This window comes from Temnothorax americanus, unplaced genomic scaffold (genome assembly GCF_048541705.1).
Source record: "Temnothorax americanus isolate GAGA-0224 unplaced genomic scaffold, ASM4854170v1 Scaffold1, whole genome shotgun sequence".
NCBI classification, from domain to species: Eukaryota; Metazoa; Arthropoda; class Insecta; order Hymenoptera; family Formicidae; genus Temnothorax; species Temnothorax americanus.
Window position 1 is genome coordinate 1,428,460 of NW_027509230.1, and position 22,003 is coordinate 1,450,462.

General features: G+C 44.6%; 1 protein-coding gene across 3 annotated transcripts; it reads right to left on the bottom strand.

Annotated features, from left to right (window-relative positions):
* Positions 1-21: 21 nt before the first annotated feature.
* On the bottom strand, positions 22-14,618 carry Rdga (retinal degeneration A). 3 transcript variants are annotated; one of them, XM_077406799.1, is made up of 12 exons: positions 13,294-14,610; positions 11,302-12,624; positions 9,251-9,413; positions 8,456-9,135; positions 7,943-8,337; positions 7,042-7,424; positions 6,381-6,696; positions 6,097-6,289; positions 5,679-6,017; positions 4,979-5,251; positions 4,648-4,811; positions 22-4,479 (listed from the first exon to the last, which is right to left on the bottom strand). In XM_077406799.1, the coding sequence occupies exons 2-12, from the start codon at positions 12,306-12,308 to the stop codon at positions 4,430-4,432; spliced, it is 3,963 nt and encodes a 1,320-aa protein (XP_077262925.1). In that variant the 5' UTR covers positions 12,309-12,624; positions 13,294-14,610; the 3' UTR covers positions 22-4,429. The 3 variants fall into 3 exon arrangements, with proteins under 3 accessions (XP_077262925.1, XP_077262915.1, XP_077262935.1); XM_077406789.1 differs by having other exon boundaries at positions 11,302-14,610; XM_077406809.1 differs by lacking the exon at positions 5,679-6,017 and having other exon boundaries at positions 11,302-14,618.
* Positions 14,619-22,003: the final 7,385 nt, after the last annotated feature.

Below are 22,003 nucleotides of genomic sequence, written 5' to 3' on the forward strand. Positions count from 1 at the left end.
CCGCATGTCAATACATACGTGTGAATTGAACAATACGCTTATTATTATTAAAAATACATAGAGATATGTCGGAAATTTTTCGGGAGGTAATGTTACGCGGGACGTATCATCCCTAACGGCGATCAAGTTTCGTACGCGAAAATTCTTCTACCGGAAAATTTGGAGTCGTTCCTTCCTTACGTTCCGCCGTTTCTCGTGGAACGTCTCAAGAACGGTCCGGTGGCGTGAGTCGTTTCGTTCAATAGGATTTAAAATTACAGATAATACAGCGATATCGTTTATTTTGATAAAATTAAATGGTCATTGGTTGGTCCGCCCAAGCCTTTCCCACGAGACTTAGAAATTTATATATACAAGCACACGACGTTTCCCCGCGCGGCGTAATACGCGCGTGTCGCGTACTGAGAAATGTATCGATGTGTTTACACGAAAACTGTAAAGTTCAGTTCCTACATTCTCTCGTAGAAAATAAAAGCTACTGTTGTATCATTACTGGGCTGGAAATGAATTGGTCAACCGAAACTGTTTCTCTCTCGAAAATATCTGGAGACACACGTTCGGAGGAACTGACAGGCGAATGGACAGAATTCATTTTCGATGAGTATAATCTCTAGAATAGTTAAGAAATTCCGTAGAATTTAAATCTATGTACTATTTAAAAAATATTTCGTAACATTTTTCAATATAACTGGACGACATTGAAGTTCGTTAGTACCGAGAGCTTCGAGGTATTGTAATTTGTATAATGGAACCCGAGGCAGCAATATCCGTTCATTGTTATTCTCGCGCGAGAATCGATTTTGGACCGAAGGAAATTTACTTACTGAATGTGTGTAAATGCATTTGTACATCTAGTCGAAACTTATTTTCTACGGATAGGAAAGAGAAGTTTAATGGAAGTAAGACTCATTCGCGAGACGCTCTGTCGTCCAGTGCAATCAAGTCTTTAAAATTACGAACACGGAATAACAAGATTCTATTACGATAGATCGATTATAGATTTTCTACTCGACTCATAAATTTTAAAAGGGAAACAGAGAGAAATGGAACGTCAAGGATCTGGACTCCGTGCACACCAACAGAATTTTCTTACTAAGAAATCACGTTAACTTGGATATGCGCACCAGCGACGAAGGAATCGTTCTGAGTAATTGATTTGAAAATTTATTAAAATTTGTGTATTGTTTAAGAAGTTATGGAAGTAATTATTAGGGCGATAGAAAACTTGGAAAATTGTAAAAAGCGAAATAGAAAGCGAGAGATACAGACAGAAGAAAAGAAAGAGAAAAGAAGATATTTATATATATTTTAATTAATCTTAATGTTTTATATGTATATAATATATTTAGAAATTCTTTTTTACATTATCTCTATATTTGAAATATTAATTTTAATTTCTTTTTTTTTTCAAATAGTTTATGCTTGTTATTCGATAATCACGTGATTAAGTGGTGCGACTCTTCTTAGATCGTGATCTTCGAAGTCGCTTGTGTGTATATCCGACATCCGTCACGTGTGTGTGTGTAAACGTATTTGCACGTGCTCGCGCGTCTACCGATAAAATGGAACGTGCGCACGGAGTCTCGCGTTGTTCAGACGAGACAATCTCGAATTTCAAAACGGCGAAACGGAACAAAGGAGAGGAAACGGACGGGAGAGGTCAGTCGCGGCCCGAGCGCTGGCTTATGCCGAAATATCGTGATTGTCGTCAATTTATTGCTCTAAAAACTTAAAATCGAGATTTGCGAGCCGAGCCAGCGCTCTCACCGACGCTATATAAAGGCGTCGCTATATATCCGGGAAATCCCAATTAATTTCCCTCCTTCTTTTCTTTCTTTTTGTGTTTTTTTTTTTAATCTCGAGTCTAATAATACTAATCCGAGTATTGAAACCGGCACGATCGCAAAGACGAGTAAGAAAATTTCGGATTGCCGCGAGAACGATTTTCACGCTCGCTCGCGGCAACGAATAGACACAATCGTCTAATGGAAAATGCACATCCCATTTTTCTGCCAGGACTTCGACAATTGGAGAGTTGTGGAACCTCGCGAGACCGCACCGGTTCCAATGCCGGTTCGCGTTATCGGGCACTAAAACTAACGCTACTCGCATTCTCCGTTCTCGATGTACATTACACGGCGTATGCCCGATAACGTGCGCGCCCTACGTACTTTTACACGGTCCTAAAACGATCCCTACAACGATTCTACAACAATCCTTTCACGTTTATTTAAGTTAATCTCTCGTTTTAAATTCTCTCTTTTTATCGATACAATGGTACAACAGGTACGGATCGCGAAAGGCATTTCTTCTTAAATACTCCGAAAGAGCAGTAAAGATAAGCGAGGACGTTCTAGACATCGCGCCCCTCCTTCACCGCGAGCGCGTAGTCGATTTTTCTCAAGAGAAAATCGATGAAAGACCGATGTTCGTATAATTTACACCGTTACAAATCGCGGCCTAACGAAACTTACGAGAAGCAAAACCCGCCCGCTGATACAATAACTCACCGTCTTCTTAAGTCATGGTCGAACACAAAAGTTTCGTAAGTTATCTACATTCTCGCGTGAAACTTAACTTAATTAACTTATTAATTTAACGGCCAATAAAACAGCGGCAATTCTTTCCTCTTTTACTCGCTAAAAACGTGGTATCAAGATTTCACTTGAGTTAACATGACGATTTTTTCTTAGCGAGATAAGAACAATTAGAAAATCGCTCATGTGCAAGATTTAAAGGAGTGCGCGACTCCTGCGATACTAACACTCAATAGTCTCGATACACCGTATACATATTTTCTATTTTGAGATGAGGAATATTAAAAAAAAAAAAAAAATTGAAACAAAATATTTTCAAAAGTCACCTCTCGCGTGTTAAAAGAAACTGAATACTTTCGCAACAATTGTCATTTTCTTTTCATAGATTTCTCTCTCACATATTAGTATATTAGCATTTAAAATCTACGGATAACTCGATCGTTCGATCACATTCGATACACCCCTCGCTCCCGAATTATTTCTCCATTTTACAACGGACGAAGCGAATACGCGAACTATTGAGCATCAGTATACGAATGATATCTGATAATGAGGGAAAGAGATAAAAACAGAGGACGTACTCGCCGCCGCGTACGAAATGGTCACACCCACGCACGTTCAAAGTATAGTAGAAATATAAATTGGGTTTCTAGGGGATCACAGAAGTATCGATAAGTAAACGGGCTCGATTAAGACGCGCGAAAGAAAGAAATCGTTGCGTGCACGATCGGTATTGACTTGTGTGAGCGGCGTCCTTTCTTTAGTTATATAGTATACGCGCAAATCCAAGCGATGAGCGCCTCAAAAACTCTACACGTATATGTACATAGATCTTACATATCAATCCGACAGAAAAATAATTGTAGTAACAGTATAATAGTAATAGCAATAGTACGATAATATTGATAGACTGCGTCTAACTACTAATTGGTGTTCGTACGTTGATCCCTTTTTACATTTTGGTATTTATAGAATGTATCTCTTCGTTCTCATCGTGGTTCTCCCACTAAAATTATTCTCTATTTTTCCTGGATTAAAACTAACGGATTATCGATTCGCTTGTAGCACCCATTTCGAGTGGAGACTATGAACGTTTCGTATATATATATATACTTTTGCACATGCTCCAACATGAGACAGTCAGTGGCATTATCGTTAATGTTCCTTCATGACTCAGTCAGTTGGCACAGACTTAACGTTTCATCACCGGATTGAGCTCCACAAAAACAGTCGTCCGTTCTCTTTAATCGCGCAAATATGATGGCCGGCCCATTTTGTCTGTTTATTTTGCACGAGATTGTAATATTGATAGAATCTTTCGCAAATATATAATGTGGGTGTATTTATACACACACACATATATAATATATTATATATAGATATACAAAACTGACTGTCTCATTTCGGACCGGAGAGACGTTAAATGTCGTACGAAAAATAAATTTTTGCTCGTTCTTAGGAACAATTTTAGGTGCTCCCTGACCGATTATGGTCCACTTGCCGAGTACGTGAATGTAAGTAGAGCTACAAGCCTCGGGCAAGTTTACGAGTGAGAAAAATAAGGACTTATTATCGATTAGAAACAACTACATAGTTACGTATTATATGTATGCGCGTGTACGTGTGTGTGTCCTGTGTATGTATGTGTAGATAAATTGTGTGATAGTTGTGTCCTAGAGAGTAATTTTCGAAGTATCGACAAGAAAAATACGTCAGCATTTGGCAACCTCGTAATCGTCGACGTTAAACAGACGAAGGATATCAGATTATCGTGTAGCGATTTACGTTACGGAAAAAATGCCGCAAAAAAGCGTCGTCGGAACGCCGACAACAGCGGCTCTTGCGTCACAGTCGTTCAGGGCGGTTCAGGCCGTGGCGATCAACGCTGAAGGTCAGAGATCGCTCTCCATCTCGCCCGTCGCTAATTGAAAGTGCTCTTGACCTGGTGACACACATAATTACAATTCGTATATACTTAGATAGGTGCACCTAGAGTCAAATATGTTTAACGCTCTAGAGAGACGAGATTTCATTGATGAGAAACTGTCTTGAAAGAGTTTACCTTGACGAATCGAGAAGATTAAAGTCTACGATCGGAAAGATTACTTACTTTGCAGATACGCAGCTAGATCGTGATCCTCCGCGATCAGCGCGAGCTGATGCGGCGTGTTACCATGCCGGTCCTTCATCATCAAAGACGCGCCACCGGCTACGAGCATACAGCAAATGGAACGACGTTTATTCTGGGCAGCTTTATGCAAAGCGGTTTGCCCTCTGAAATAGAAATAAATTACTTTTCACTCTCGTAATCAAGATGAATAGAATGCATATAGAGAATAAAAAGAAATTAAGTAACGAGAAAGACTGGAGAAATTTCAACGATTAATATATTCGGATTAAGTTTTCAATTTTATCGTGAATTTTAATCGTCGATAACTTACTTATCATTATCGATCATGTTTAAAATTGTCGGTGGGGCGCAGGCAATAAGATATCTGACAATATCCTTGTGGCCGTGCCTCGATGCCAGGTGTAGCGCCGTTTGACCAGTCTCATCGATCGACAGAAGCGAGTACCCCTTTTGATGAAGCTGCTTCAAGGTCGGCAGATCGCCGATCTTCGCCGCTCTCAGTATCTCATCGCAGCTCTTCTCGAGTAATTCAGTAGCGAATCCGTGAACTCCCGAGTTCAGGCCGAACAGTCTGTCGCGGGGGCTGCAAAATAAAAACCAGAGGAATCCAGATTAGGGCAGTCTCTCCTCCCTCCGCACGCAAACTACTTCTGCAACGTTCGCGGGACAGGGAAGAATTATTATCCGAATAAATTATCCGAGCAAAGATAATTGAAGCGCACGGTCGAATGAGGGTTTACGTAATGTATCTCTCGGCTCGTGTTGAGTTTTTCTTTAGAATAATCCATAATATGTCGTCGCGGTACCTTTTATACCGTCTAAAAGGCACTCGTGTGGAATAAAGGTCTACGTTACCCGCTTTGAAAGCCGCCAGTGATCTTCAATTAAAGTTGCCTGTCTCCTGACGTCGCATAGACACCCTTCTTGGCTCTTTCTCTCTCTCGATCATTTGGATAATTAACGGCACGTCCGAAGTAACGCCGCGCCGTAAGAGACTCTGAGAACCTTACCTGATAAAAGCGAGAGATCGGTCCTGGTGCTGCGACTGTTCGGCACGAGCGATTGCGACGTGAGAGTTCTGCTTCAGGGACTCGCGTCTTATATGAGAGTACGACTCGCCGTTTCTGTTCTCGCTCGGCGGCACGTCCAGGGAGTTTCGACTCGCCGAATTCTTCGGTCTGACGCCGTTCTGACCTTCGGATTCTTTATCGAAGGAAACGCTCTCCGGCTGTCTGGAAAGCCTGATCTTTCCGGCGACGGACGGCTGTTCCTGTCCCCGCGTTCTCGTATCTTCTTTCGATCGATTCGTCTTCTCTGTCACGGCTGGCATCTCCTTTAGACGTTCGTCGCTATATCATATATCATATCATGCGTTTCGAAGGAAAAAAAAATCTAGATGCTGGGTCTGCATGAAAATATCTCGCGTACCTTGACAAGCGGATCTGCGCGGTTTCGTCTTCCTGACTCGCGACAATCTGGCTTGGTCCCGCTCGGCCGTCGGAGTGCTGCTGCACGGCGTCTTCATCGAGGATATATACGGCATCTATGTCGGCGACATCCGTCACGTAATGCAGCTGCTCTTGGCCACGATCGATCCTGAAGAATCTTTCCGCGGTGCACGCTAAGTAACAGAAATCACATTTTGTGTATTCTTCACACACAGAGGATCGCACCGATTTGCGGATAATATTTGCACGTGAGACGGCACTCACAGTCAAGGAAACAGCACGAGTCCATATTGTAATGTTTTGTCAAGAGTTTCCTCAGACTCTCCAGATCAGTCGTAGCATCGAGATCGAGCGGTTCCGCGAGCCACGACTCCGCCACTTGCTTCAACCTCTCTTTGTTGTGATGGTACGCCTCGTAATCTGGCATCTTTATTCTCATTATAGGTAGCTTCAGCCTGTCTAATCTCGCTATATGCTGGTGCGACTTTCCCGCGTTCCTCCTTTTCGCTAACATCGTTGCCTTGTTCAACATACTTAAAGTTATAATAGATGGTAACAAACGACAAGCTTCGCCGTCGACCTATAACACATTACAGAAAGAAATAGATTAAATAGAGAATGATAATATTATCGGAACAGAGAATGACAAAATTTTAAGGATAAATATTATATTATAGTAAAATTTCTCCTTATCCATAAAAAAATATATGATTAATATTCAACAATTAAAATATATTTATTATATTTTACAAAAAGAGAGAAGACGGCTTTCTTTATGTTCAAGAATCATATTATTAAAGAAAACGACTTGCGTGATCAAAGGTAGAAAAAGAAATGCGGAACAAGATCATTCTGGACCATATCTTATGCACGAATTGTTGAAAGACAGCGACTATTTAAGGTGCGACACAAAAATCACGCTTGCCTGCATCGGTATAGTCTTCGTCGTGACCAGTTTGGCTTTGCTGCATTGCACTATGCAGGTACCGTGTCCACGTGCTTGCAGAAGAGGTAGCTGGTAGGTGGTCAGACCGACTACCTCGATTAAGCCATCGTCCATAGCGGGTTCTCTAGTGCCACTTCCCGCGCTCCATGGATGTGTTCCGCCACCGTAAGAGGCAATATTCAAGAACAGTATAGCGTGGACTCGGTGCTCTTTCAATTTCGGCGTCATGTCCTGACCGTCGCATTCCAACGTCACGAAGTCCGAGAGGTCCTTCCACTTTGTGAGCAGCAAGTCCTTGCAGCCCATCTGTCCGTAGAACAATTTGTTCCTCATTCTGGAGTTGAACTTCTCCGGGTGAGCCTCTACAATAAATCGTAGAGGGTTTATCGGACAAAATCCTTTTTTACGTATATACCGTTAAATGTTAAAGGATAAAATACCTTGAGTTAAATAACATTTTGTTATTTTTAACTACCGTGTGTGGAAATTTATTATTTTAACATAAAACAGAGTATTAATTAACTACATTGTTTTAGTTAAATTAATGACATATTGAGTAGAAGCAGTAGCAATCTATAGGAATGGTTTAAAATAACTCAAAGTGAGTATAATTTGACACTACAAATGTAACGGTATATTTTATACGAGGTACATACAAGAAAGGTCTGACTTAATTACGAGGCAAACAAAAGAAGAAGAAATGAGGTCAGAGCTCTCGAGATCGCGTTTTGACCTCACCGAAATCACAGAGCGGAACCTTGATCGGCCATGCGATCGATTTCCTGCCCGAACTAGGACAACTGCCTATATATTGACTTGATACTTTCGGAATAATAATATAATCGGTAGTGCGAATAAAAATTTCGAGTTGTGATCTCACCTCGTGCTTCGTGAAACTCGAGGGCGATGTGAGCGTCTACACCGAGGGAGAAGTAATTGTTAACAACATTGAGCGGCAGGCTTTCCTTGCCCTTGCCACCATCGTCGTCGTTCTTGGCATCGGGGTTCCTCTCGACTTGCAATTGCCATCTGTCCAACAGGGTGGTCTCGCTGTCACTTATGCTCGTTAAGATCTTGCCGATTGGCTCGTCCTTGTAACCGCCGCCCCATCCCAACGCTCTCGCTAGATCGTTTCCGGTGCCCAGAGGAAGTACCCCGACCGCTGGCGCTGGATAAGCACCGATTTGATCCAGAATCGATAGGACCCAACCGACCGTACCGTCGCCGCCGCAGGCCAATACGCGCAAATTAGGGACCTTCTTGAAGAGTTCCAATCTGCAAGATCAATATTTTTGTTTAGTTAACTCGATTTGATTTTGTTGACTCAGTCTTTTCTTTCTTCCTGTATCGTGTGCGTCATCCTTGCCAGTCGTTGAGATGTATTTTTACTCACCCCATTCTTGGACCACCCTGCGTCAGATCGAAAACCTGTCTTGGATTGAGCAGCCACTGAAACTTTTGCAGCAATTTCGCTCCCTGATTACCGCCGGACTTTGGATTTATAAAAACCAACACCGGCTTTACGGTAGCCGAGGGTATGGGCTTAACGATCCACAACTCTCCCTGATCCTTCTCCTTTCCTTTTTCTTTCTCCTTCTCCTCCTTCTCCTTTTCTTTGTTTTTCCGGCGGTAAGATGAGCCATCGTTGGATTTTTTCCTTCTGGGTGATCTTCTCAGGCTACTCTTGAAGCTACCTTTACGAGGGAGTTTCACGATCCACGACGGCGGTACTACGATCGATGCGTGAGTGCCCAATTCGCACATCTCGCCTATTTTCTGTACGTTGAAGCACGTCTCCCTGTTGTGGTAAGCGGCCTTGCACCAGCTGCAGCTCACCGCCACGATCTCCCTGGAGCTAAAGCTGAGCTTTGATTGGAACGACTTGCCGCAGTTGGCGCACTTGCCTTTCTGCGATCGTCGATGGACCCAATGATGATGGATTGTCGTTTGCTCGCGATACTGACGCACCCCTACATCGCGAAAACTCGATTTGCAGGCGAACTCTAAATTTCCGACGCAGCAGGCGTGAGCCACTACGCGACAAGCCGGACACTTCAACCGGGGTCCGTGTTTCTGAAAGGGAGAAGGAAGAAAAGACACATATAATGATCCGATTGATCAAAATCTCTGATGCGTCTTTTGTTCTTAAAAGCGGCCTTTCATTCTCCGCATTATCTTTGAAACTTACGGAACAGTCATTGACGTAACAGAAGTCACCGGACGTAGCGGTTGGTACCCAAAGATGTTCCCCATTAATCGCATTTGGACCCCAATCTGGAGTCGACCGAGGTTCACGATGACCGCTCGAGCCACCCCCTTCTCTGCTATCTTCTCTACTATCCTCTCTCCCTCTAAAATCATCGCATCAACGCTCATAAAAGCTTCTTTCGACTTAATTATAATTCCCATTAACTATTATATATAAAAGTTAAAATATCTATTTCAACTGTTTTATATATATATATATATATATATATATATATGTATATATATTATTGTCAAATTAAAAAATTATCGCGAAGAAAAATAATTTAATTTTTACGTCTGACGATGTCACAATTTATTTGCCATAAAATGTCTGCCAAACGTAATTTTGTATTTACATGTAAAATTCATCTGTATCCTGTATCATACTGAAATAAGAAATGATACAGAAGAGATGGAAAGCATACATATCATCTTATACATAATTAAAATTCCCCTGGCACGTGTTTCTTTTATAAGGACCCACAAACGCGGGCACGAAATCATGTCGTATCTTTGAAATAGTAAGAAATGTCCTCAAAAATTTAAGCTGTGTTGAATAATTGATGTTCACCTTTCTCTGCCGCGGTATATAAAACACGCATCCGAAATTAGAATACAAAAACTTAACGATCACAGCTTTTTAGGTGCGAGTCTTTTTGATGTGGAATATCTTAATATGCGTAGTAATAAATAAATAATGATAATAATTATGTCGCACGAAAGGTGCGTGCGACACTCCGCTTATAGCTCTTTGATCGATATCCTTTAAATATTTAATTCTCCGCGATATCAGAGAAAGAGAGAGAGAGAGAGAGAGAGAGAGAGAGGGGGAGAGAGAGAGAGAGAGAGAGGGAGAGGGGGAGAGAGAGAGAGGGGGGGAGAGAGAGAGAGAGAGAGAAAAATTACTTTGGCTTCGTTTTTAATACATAAACACAGCTTTTTCGGAGATACTCAGTGTTACATTTTTCCAACTTATGGAAATGTTATGAAAATGTCCGAAATATAATAATTTATGAGAAGTAGCGCTATGCGCTATGCCCCTTTCAAGAGTTTCAAGTAGAATCGTAAATACTGGCAAGAGACGGAAATAGCAACGCGATAATAAAAGTCTTTCCCTGCTCATTTTTTTAAACCCACTTTAGATGATCTATAAGTCGCGTCAGAATTCAGGATAGTGTTCTATTTATAACGTTATATACCATATATTTTTGTGTTCATTTTACATACGTGTTACAATATGTGTGAAACACGAAAATGTTTGCAACGTAGAAAAAATATTTAGGTTTTTTCGTTTTAAACTAAACTAACTAAAGGTATATTTTAGTCAAAATAATTTCATACATACAGAGTACAAGAAGTTTAAAGTAAAAATATAAATAGGTATAATAAACAAAGAATTAATAAAAAAGATGGTAGAAATATAAATTATCTAATATATTTTTAATCCACATAATTAGAAATGTGATTTCAATCACGAGTCATTTTCATTCATACAAATCAATATTATATAGATTATATAAATTTTCACATTTTATGAAAGAAATTTAATGTAACTATGCCCATTTTTTATTCCAAAAGATTCGATGCTTCTACCATCTTTTCTAACAGCAAGATTAAATCTATACTATACTCAAGATGCATAATTTCATCACAAAAAATTATTACAAAAATTTAGATATAAAATAATTTTATACGGTTTAATTCATGCATCACACACGATAGCTAAAATTTAATTTAAATGCTACAGTAAAAAAAAAAGAGAAAATAAACGACGACGACAAGCGATATTATTTGCGACAGATGACTGCTTACGCATCCCAAGTTTGACAATCAATAAATAAAGTTTAAGTGCTAAAAATCGCGCAACAAAATTAAAATGTCCAACTTAGGAAATGTGCTCGTCAACGCAATCCAAGATCGCGTTGCACGATGTGCTCGGAACAAAAGAACACTCCGAGGGGGTCGCAGCTCCATCTAATCAGACGTACCCACCCTATCGAAGGTCGCGGCTCCTTCCCAGGTAGCAGCGCCGTGTACCTCGTCCTCGCGTCCGTCGGCAGCACGATGTCGACGCTCTTCGACCTGATGCTCTGCTGCGGCACCGCCAACGAGTCCGCATTGGCTGCGCCGCCGTTCTTATTGTTATTGAAACACGAATCCACGGAAGCGGCGCGGTCCCGCTTCAGCTCCGGCACGGTCAGAAAAATGTCACGCACGACGAACTTGGACCCGGACGGCGCCGGCTCGACAGGCTCGTTCTCCTCATCGTCGTCGTCGTCGTCCGCTTCCGACGAAGCAGTTGCGGCTGACACGAGAGCGGGCAGATGCTCCAGGGGGAAGGTGGTCAGGGCCTCCTGCCTGGACAGCCTGCGCTGCCTCTCCGGGAACTCTGGCCTGACCTCGGAGTCCGGCCCGGCAGGCGTATCTTCGGGTGGGACGTATCGCGACGACTCGCCCTGGTCATTGTCGGACATCAGGGTGACCCGGATCTCCGGGCTGCCATCTCTCTTGCCAGTCTCATCCTCGCGGTCCGACTCGTTCTCGGACCGATCCGTGCTATCGGTCTCGATCTCGCCGGCGTCGGCCTCGTCCTTGGCGATATCCTCGGCCAGCCAGAGGCTCCGGTACTCCTCGACGCAAGCACAGTGGTAGCATCCGGAGACTTGGATGATCGGCGTTTCCGGTCGCTCGATTCCACCTGCCGGGAGTTGCTGGCTCGCGGCCGAGCCGGAATACGCGTCGAAGCTCTTGGAACGCTGACCGGTCAGCTGCGGCACCTTCAGGGTCGAGGAGCCCCTCCTGCCGCGTATCGAGTCTTGAGATCTCGCCGGGGAATACGCGGAGGACGACGAGGAGGTAAGGTCCTGCCTCGTCTGCAACTGTATCTCGTCGAAGGAGGCCGACCTGATCTGCTTGGGCACCTCGAGGCTAGATTGGGATTTCATTTCCGCCCCCGTTGGAGTGCGCGACCTTTTGAAGGTCGAGCGCAACTTCTGCATCGTCGCTCGATAGCTACCTGGTGATGCTGTCGTCCGCAATGCCGGACGTTCCGCTGCTCTCCCTCAACGAAAATAACTTCCCGGACGAGACACGAGCGGCCGTGTTGCTTTCCTCGCTCTCTTCCTCGTCCCCGAGGCTGGATTTGCCGCCGTGTTCCGCTCCCTGTTTTTGGGTCGTCTGATTATATCTCGAGAAGGATAACGCTGACGATGACGACGACGACGACGATGCGACCGTCTCTTTTTTCGGCTTGGACTTAGCTGCCGATTTGCAGCCCATTCTAAGCACCTTCGCCGCCAGCGTTACACTGAAATTCTGGAGTTTTCAAAGGTAAATACTCGTAAACTGTTTGTATAATGGATGTCAAACGTCAGACCACAATGGAAAAGCAATATCGAGAGACCACTCGGGCCACGAGGGAGCTTTACAGCTGTTTCTCAAAGTCCGGCACGATCACTTCACGTATGAAGAGCTTTATTTTAAAGCGACCTGAGTCACGTGTGTAGAAACGTATGGTCGATTTTGGTTCGTTTTTGGTTCGTTGACAGTCGATGTTGCTCGAAATATTTGCTCGCCGCTTTCGTGTATTTCGAGATTGCTTCGAAATTACGTGCGCGGGAATGAAATTCGAAATGACCGCTCTCGGTCATTTTCCAGCATCGCAGCGAAGCTTTGCGTGAGGCTTCGCGTGTTCGGCTCGAAATATCAAATGTTGAAATGACAGGTGCGCGACAACCAGCGGCGCGTGAATTACAATGAAAATTATCTCGTTACATTCGGCGAGAACGATCCCGGCAAACTCGACTCGGTGATTAATCTACGTGGGCGTACTTTCATCCGTCAGTTGTTCGCTTTCTGCGTTTGTCCACCCTCGCATCCACTCTCGCAATCATTCTCTCTCTCTTCTCCTTTCTCCCCTTTTCTCTCTTACACACATACACACACACTCTCTCTCTTTCTCTCTGTTTCTCTCTCTCTCTCTACCTTTCTCTCTCCCCTTTTCTTTCCTCGCTACCGCCCCTCACGGCGCGGCTCTCTCCTCTTGAGTGACTGGCACCATCGATCGAGTTTTCCAGCACCGGAATTTATTTTCACGGTGACGCGTGATAATCGAGGTCGCCGATACGACGAAGTCGTGAGCCTTACTGCCGCGGGACGAGGCGAAATCGTGCCTCGATAATTCCGTGATCGGAGATCGATTGATTCTCATTGTCACCATCACGGGACGTTCCGGTCAGCCGGAGCCGTCTTTGAAGATGCTTCCGCGCTCGTCGATGATAAGCGTTCCTCGTTGAGAATATCGACGATCGATCGAACGTCAACGATAACGAAGACCAAAACTCCACGAATTCTTTCGGGACGGACGATCGTTCGATGCTAAGAGCTCGTCGATGGAATATTCACCGAGGCTGTTCGGTGTTCCGAACGACCTTCGCCACGTTGGTCGATCCATACGCTTGATCAATGATAGAGCACATTCCACGAAAGCTCGCGCACCGCTCCACTCTCGTCATCCTCTAGATTCGTCTCTTCCTTTCTTCTTTTCTCTCCCTCTCTCTAGCTCTCTCTCTTTTCTCTCTCTCTCTCTCTTTCTTTTTCAGGAAGCGCAGTTTCTTTCGAATAAGGAGCACCTACGCACCGTCCACGAGCCGAATGCCTCGTTGCGCGAGGGATGAATTCAACGTGGTCCTCTCCCTCCGAATTTTTCGTTCCTCGCTCGCAGCCCCTTCCGGAGTCCACGCATCCCGAACGGTCTCACGAGTCCTCTCTTCATACGAGTCGCGTGTTTTCGCGACCCGCGAGACAAACGTATGGTGGTGCGATCTCAAATTGGGCGACAGCGACGGCGACGGCGACGGCGACGACGACACGACGCGGCGCGGCGAGTTTGCCGGTCAGACTAACGCAAGCCAGGGCTCGTCGATGACCGATGTCGAAAGGGGTGAGAGAGAACGCGGGCGGCTGTACGTGTGCGCCCCGTCCTCCTCCGTTCCTCCCCATCGTCGGGGTCCGCTCATGCGCCCTCCGCGACGGATCACCTCTCGCGAAGGTGTCATGATCATGCGCGCAATAATATAAAGCGTATTGGCCAGGAATCGAGGTTCATATAGTAAAAAAAAACAAAAAAAACGGAGAGAGATAGAGAGAGAGAGAGGGTCTATACGAGACCGGTAGTCATCGAGCGGTGTTAATGGCGTTTGTATTATTTGGATATTCGAGATATATAATACGAATATCGTGTTTCGTAACGTTTTGTTTGTTCGTTCAAAAATATGAATTTAATGGGGATTTATTAGTATAGTTTGAATCTCTCTCTCTCTCTCTCTCTCTCTCTCTCTCTCTCTCTCTCTCTTTCATTCGCGTCTACAAAGAAAACCAAGTACCATTTCCACTCGCATAGCTTTCCCATTATAAAATAAACTATCATAAAGTAAACATCACAAAGCAAAATTTACATCCACTATCGAACGCTTCTCTTTCTCTCCGACGTCTTCAAATATCAGTCCGGAATCGCCGCTCTCGTATTCACGGTGGATTTCGCGCGTTCGGCACGTGACCTCAAAGTATCTGCCGCGGGGAGACGCGGGTGCGATGTAGGTTGCAAATTAAAAACATCGCAACACAGTCAGGTCGATAACAATCCGGTGTCATCGAAGTGTCAAAGTGTGTGATTCTTTATTATAATTTGAAATCGCGCGGTAATTTTGTTAAAAAAAAAAAAATATTAATATATATATCGGACTGAATCTTTTTTTAATTTCCGTTTACTTTCGTACAAATAATTGAGTCTTTGGTCTAAAAAGAGAGAGATCGCTCCGCAAGTTCCGTAGTTAGATAACTGCTGACCTTATCTCCGAACCGGACGGTATAGGGTCTTCGCGGCATCTTAAGTTCGTGCCCTCCGCGAAACGCACCCGTTGTCCTAGCTTCGGGGCCAGCTCGAGCAACCTACAATGCACACGAGAAACGCCCAGATGGTGGAATACGGTCAGCACACGAGGAAGAGCGTAACACGTCTACGAGACGGAATATTCTCTCAGCCATTCTCTTAGCCGTCTCACCTTCGACACGCGCTCTCCCGCTAAAGAACCGACCGGCACACCGGATCGACAGCTCAGTGTAAAGGAATTTGTAGCCGGATCATCCGTGGAGTGTTGTTTATTAATTCGAAGTGTTCTTCAGGCGTTATGCTTATCTGTATGTGATTGTGTAAATGTACTCATTATATATTGGCAGGGTAAAGTAAGGTTCGCATATTGGTATTCGAGAACAAATTCTCTACTTCTAGTCTAGATAGAAACATTCGAGTTTCGAGTTTCAAGTTGAAACGAAATCTATGATTAAAAGTGTTATTTCCGCGTTAAAATGTGGCGTGCGGCGCGGAGAATCGCTTTATACCAGAATGTCACGACCTTATAAGTCGTCAGCATTTTTTTCCTTCCAAGTTAAAGGAGGCGAATCGTGTAACCTTTTAACAATCGAAATTTAATATCTTTGAAGAGGCTCTGAACGGAGAACGTTTCAAGTTAAAGGTTCAGGTGTGGAGTTTAATGGAAGATTTTTACCGCCTTGTAACAAGTTCTATTTATAATAGAGCCTAACGGAACGGCTAGCGAGTCCCGATCGCGTAACAACACCTTATAAAACAAGGAAAACGTAATATTTCTGAATCATAGATTTTGCGCATAGGAAACCGCGCGATCGCAGTCGCGTGAGCGAAGTTCCGTCGCAACGAAAAATGACCGATCTAGATTGATCGTGCGGGAGAATAACGTCGCGGATCCACATGGACCGGGGAACTCACGTGAATCTTATCGCGACCACCTCGCCGGTCTCCGATGGTTTCGGTATCAAGCAACACAGCCAACGGACGCCCATCCTCGCGATCGGTCTCTCCGCACGCGATTTCCACCTTGGTGCACGCGACTGACGCGGAGGAGAGGAAGGAAAGAAAACAATTGCGGGAACAATTGTAGCACGATTGTCGCTTCCCCCGCACTCCCGTTCCCGCTAATCTCTTTCGCAACTGCGAATTATGTCATCTCCGCGTATAATAACACCTGGTACGCCACTTTTCCAGCAACGAGCGTGCACGTACATCACCGACCATCAGTGTATCACCCACGAGTTCCAGCTGCCAGCCGTCGTCGTTGATGTCACTCGTATCATTCTTGTATTTCTGAACGAAATACACCTGTATACTCGCAACGTCCAGCGAATTAGCTTCTAATCACCGCGTTGTGACGCGCGATATCCGATTCCGTGGGGGACGAACGACCCAACAAAAGCGTAATACTGTCGGTTTCGTAAGACGCGCGGCGTTTAATAACGAGTTAATATATTTTTCAAGATCACTTCCGCAATTAACTCACGTTACGAAACGTATAAGACGAATAAGAGAACGCTGCAAAAAAGACGCCTCCGTGTCTCATATTAATTATAGGTCTCTGATATATAACTTTAATGAGCGCTGTAACGAGCTCAATGGAAAGTCACGATCTTTATTTCATTGCTGCTGAATTATAGCCGATAATCCTTGTTTTATAAGAAAAAGAGTGACGAAACTCATGCAAATTTATAAACTATAATTTAAGAAATATACATAAATATACATAATTTAGCACGCTCTTAAGCAAACTTCTTCAAAATCTGAATAAAAATACAATTTAACAAAATCGCCGTTAATAACGCGTTTGTCAACATCAACAATAACTCTTTCGAAATTTTGACAAAAAACATCTAGTAGTTCAGGTTGTCAAAAGAACCATCGTCGATACATATCGTCGGTTAAAAAGTAAAATTATATTATAAATATCTTTCTTTCCTCTTATTATGCAAAACGTTGCTATATCTTTCGGTATGACGCATTAAGCAAATATTTTCTCTCCCTCCTCGCACAATTTAATTGCCCATTGTTCTCCACAGCGTGCCTAATTCAGGCTTAACTACCGTACCTCGTTACACGTAACCTCGCGCACGAAAATACACGTTTTTACCCGGCGACTGCACTCTTAAAACTTTGCTCGCGTAATACAAAACGCGCGTCCGCGCGACCGAAAACAATCGAGGCCGGATTATGGTCTCGGCACCGTCTCTTTCGCGTTTTGCCACGGTGCACGGGTTTGTCCGAGGGTTTGTCCTTCTATGATGACAGTGAGAGCGAGAGCTACAATCCCATTCACGAACCGCATTACGAACGAGAGCTGCTCGCGCGCTCGTCTTAACCAGGAGTTTATTAACTGGGCATCGAAATCGGTTGGGCAAATCGCAAATTACATCGCGGCCGTGAATCGAGTTGCCAACAGTTCGTCGTGGTCTTCCGGCCTCGTCGACGAGTGCCGTACGCGCTATCGCGTCGTTAATGAAAATAATGAACGATGCTGTATCACAACGCGGCGAGCAGTAACCGCGGTTTCGCTGCTTGTAATATGACGTAAGTTTTGATTCGCGAGGAGAGCCCCTCTCCGGGGTTTAGTTACATTTTCTTTTCACTCTCGTCTCCGTTACCTTCGCTTAAAGGAAACGTTTATTGTTATACCTTAGGCAAAGAATCGCTCCGGTAGGAGTTTGTCTAAAGAAGAAGAACGCGACTCATCCCCGCTGTCTATAAACCAATAAAAACGTATCCGTAGAGACTTGGAGAGAGTTTATTTATAGCTACGGAAACTACTCGGAAACAGATATATCTTCGTCGGCGATACAAGGGATTGTATCAAGCAGCAAAATATGATCTCCTTGCCATTTTTTTTTGTCCGGCACGTATGTACAATTTAGGATATAGTTTGTGCGCCGAAACGAATGTGTGTCACTCTTTACGTATGAAAGGTAAATTAAGTCATGAAACATATTCGCCGTCCTCACCCTTCTTCGATCGTGTCGTCCTCTTCGCATCTCTCCGCCTCCTGTTTGCTCTCCTCCCCCTCTTCCGCCATATCTTCGCGTATCGAATAAATCCAATTACGAAACTCCGGAAATTAAACGGAAGAACGACGAAAGAGATCTTCCCCAACGCGCTCTCGGTCAGCAAAGCGACGGAGAAACATTCGCTTGATCAAGTTCTGCGGTTCCATCACACTCGATCTCTCATGACTGACTTACGCGAAACAATTCGGGACGTCGTCGGAGCATATTACGGCTTCCGAAGACTCGCAAAGTCGCAATTCTATTTTCCATAATGCCATAATGGGATTATCGTTTTATCCATACGTGGCGTATATATTAAGTCACGCGGGTGCGCGCGATGAAAAATAGTGACGCCAAAGAAAAACAAGCGAGGAAATCTCAATTAATATGTAGTTTACAAAAAGTCTATAATTAGATTATTTTTAATATACATTGCTCTCGAGTACGCGATTGCGTCTCAATGCATTGTATTAATTTAATTTAATTTAATTCAGCTTTGTTACGCAGACTGGAATTCGAACAGATATTGATCGACGGCTTTTAAACATTTTTGCATCTCCGTTGCCGTTGAACGCCGTAGCCTCGTTTTTCCTCCATCTACTCTTTTTTCTCTATCTTACTCTTTTTCCTCTATATCTACTATTCCATTTAAAAGTAACAGATAACACGAAAAACCTAGTTCTAAATAAAAACCATATCTAGGATAAGGACATGTTGAAATGTGAAGTTTTTATTTAATTTTGTTTCCTTCGCGATACGCGGTACTTATATCGACGCTGGAGATTTAATACATTTTATGTCTTTCATGCACCTATAAAACTCGCCAACTTTATCGTAATCTTCCGTAAGCTTATCTATCCATTCATACTGATAACTCGATCGTGGACGGAGAGCCGAGGAGATATATCTCGCTGCGTCAAATCTCGGTGCAGCCGTCGTACTTATTCCTATATATATATATATTCCTGCGCATCTCTCAATCTTGTGCCAGTTATGCCGTGAGTAAAGGCCGATTGGGTTGTATCGATCTCTTCCTGCAGGAAACGAGGTCGATTGTTGCTTACCTCATTGAAAAAGCGGCTCTCCCGTAGCGGCGGGCCGCGGTCAGCAGCACGCCGGCGTTTCTCCGTTTCCCGTCTTCGTGACCGGCATAACCGGCACCGCGTAGGTGAGGGATCGCGTAACCGCCTCGCGATCGACGTCACAATGAGCGATATGTTCTCGCGAAGACGCGACCGTCAGCTACGAACACTTGCATAGTCGTGCGACGCGCGACGCACGACGGATCCGACGGCGATCGGCAATCGATCGTCCGTGATGGATCGTCAGGTGTACGCGCACGTGTGCCGATCGCTCGCGCCGACTCGCGCTCGCATCTTATTTCGAGCAATGCCGGCGCAATCGGTCGTAACAATTAACGAGCATCTACGTCGACGCTCTGCGACAACTCAGCTTCGTTAACGCAGAACGTGATTCGCAATCGGAGTGTGTAATCACGAAAATGAGGTCTATTCTTATTGATAACTTCGGCCACTCCAAAAGTGATCGAATCCACCTAGAGGTGATCACTTAATCACTGACACTCTCGATCGGGATTCGCAGATCCGCGGATCAGTAATCGAAACCTCTTCGAAGACGTGCACTCCAACGAGAGTATCGTCGATACTCGACGACGATTTGTTAGTTATTAGTACTATAAAGTCAATATACCTCGTCAACACGCGGAGAAATGCGGAAACAAGCGGGACGTCGGGACGGGGACGACTGTCTCGTCCGCCTTGTTATCTCGATCGGTTCGATACGTAACGGGATCTCGATGATGGACCGTTCTCCGGTCTGGAAAAAATTCCAGAGGAAAAACCCTCGACGGCACTAGGTATTCGTTAGCGCTTACGACGACGCTTGACGCTTGACGCGACGACTCTCCCCAGTTAACACTATACTTTGTTGAAACGCCGCGCGACGCAACGCAACGCCGAGCCGAAGGTTGACTGTCCCGTTATACCTCGATCGGGTTATACGGCGATCGGGTGACCGTGAAATTTCGCGAGACCACAGCTAGACGGACGCTCCCGGTGATACCGCTCGTACACTCGAGGACGAACGTTCTCCGGACCGCGGTAGGACCGCGGCGAAGATCCCGAGGAGGACGCACTCCGCGGCCTGCCATTATAAATAGTTGTGACCGAGACGACCAGAGGCTCGCGACGAAGCGAGGTGTAACGGACGTGGAAAGAGGGTCCAGACGAAAGAGAAGGACGGTGGTCAAGCCAGAGAGAAATGACGATACGTCGCTAGCGATGGGCTCGAGCGACCGTCGCGTCGAGGCGATCGAGGCTGAACATTAGGGATTAATTCGAAATTGAGAAGTAAAAAATGTACGGGACGCGTGTGAATGTATACATCGAACCTATTTCAATCTTTGATTTTGCTTTTTACATAGTTTTGACCTGTTTCTCCCATAAATCGTCGCGTCGCGATTACTCGTTCGCCCTCTTCCCTCTCTTCCCCCTTTCCAGAATAAACTTCTCAAGTAACGGGTCGTTACTGTCGTTAGTACGGCGTGACGACTATTTCCTAACTGCCGCAACTTGTGCGGACTTAGCTGTGTGCGCGAGCCTGGTCGAGCGAGCAATTAATCATCGGGCAGGACTGGCGGCGGGTCGACTCTATCGCTAGCGCGTCACTCGTCTCATCCTGTCCTCGCGCCACCGTACCATTGTTCTCATCCGCGAGCTGCGAAGTCACTTGCGATTCTAATCGAAGCCCGGTCTACGTATAAGGCCGCACTTCTCTGTCCTGCGAGGTTGTCGGACGGGCCCGCGCGCGAGAATCTATTTCCGATGGCGCGTCTTTTTTCCTCTTTTCTGGCACCGCGCTCTGGCTCCTTCGCTTCGCACGCGTCGCGTCGCCGCTATTTCCGAGAGACTATTTCCACTTACGCGAAAGTAGCGAACGTAGCGAACCTTCTCGGCTCGAGCGGGACAAACAATAACTCTTCGAGCGGTGCGTTTGTCACGAGGATGCGATGCAACGCGAGTCAGGTCTCTCGAGAAAACTCTCTAAACTCGACGGTAAACTTGCGATTTTAGATTAATTGCGTTTTCAAATTGTAAATTTACTTATACGTATCAAAACTTTCCAAATCGTTGCAACTTTCTCACTTGCTGCCGAAATGATTTGACGTCCGCCTGCAAGTATTTTGCGTTTTGAAATATGTGAAAAGTGTATAAGATTCGTCAATTCGTATCGATAATGCGACAGCATGCGGCAAGCCGGAATTTATTGAACCTTAAACTTACATTGCGTTAGATGATGACGGAAGCATCGATGTTTTACGTAACTGTTATCAACATCTCGCACTGATGCTACTCGCAAAATGGCTAAGTAGGTCTGCAATGAGATACTCGACTCGCCCTCGGAGCTTCCTTTCGTTAAAACCACACTCGACACGAGTGCATGCCTGCATGCTTTGTATCGTCAACGTATTCGTTACGTCGTCGGCAAAATGCTCCTGTATATCTTGTCTCGATAAGCAAAACCCGGCAAAACCGCAAGCGAGTCAGTGCTTCCGTATAGCCAAGGGCAACAGTACGATAAGACCTATCAGGAAGCATGTATGGCGTAATAATATACAGTTTCGCTCCGAGCTTCGAGGTCGAATATCTTAATATCAGAGATAGATGTAGATTGATGTAGGGAAAAGTATCTTGACTTTGAAAATAATCAAATCATTTTTCTTCTGAATAAAAAGCTTTGACTTTAATATTTAATATATTTTTCTTTTAAC

Excerpts from the sequence above, each read along its gene's own strand:
- Rdga (XM_077406799.1), bottom strand. The coding sequence starts at position 12,308 with ATGCAGAAGTTGCGCTCGACCTTCAAAAGGTCGCGCACTCCAACGGGG. Across the intron at positions 8,338-8,455 it reads CAGGGTGGTCCAAGAATGGG|ATTGGAACTCTTCAAGAAGG; the intron begins GTGAGTAAAAAT and ends TTGATCTTGCAG. Across the intron at positions 4,480-4,647 it reads TCTAGCTGCGTATCTGCAAA|GTCAAGAGCACTTTCAATTA; the intron begins GTAAGTAATCTT and ends GTGTGTCACCAG.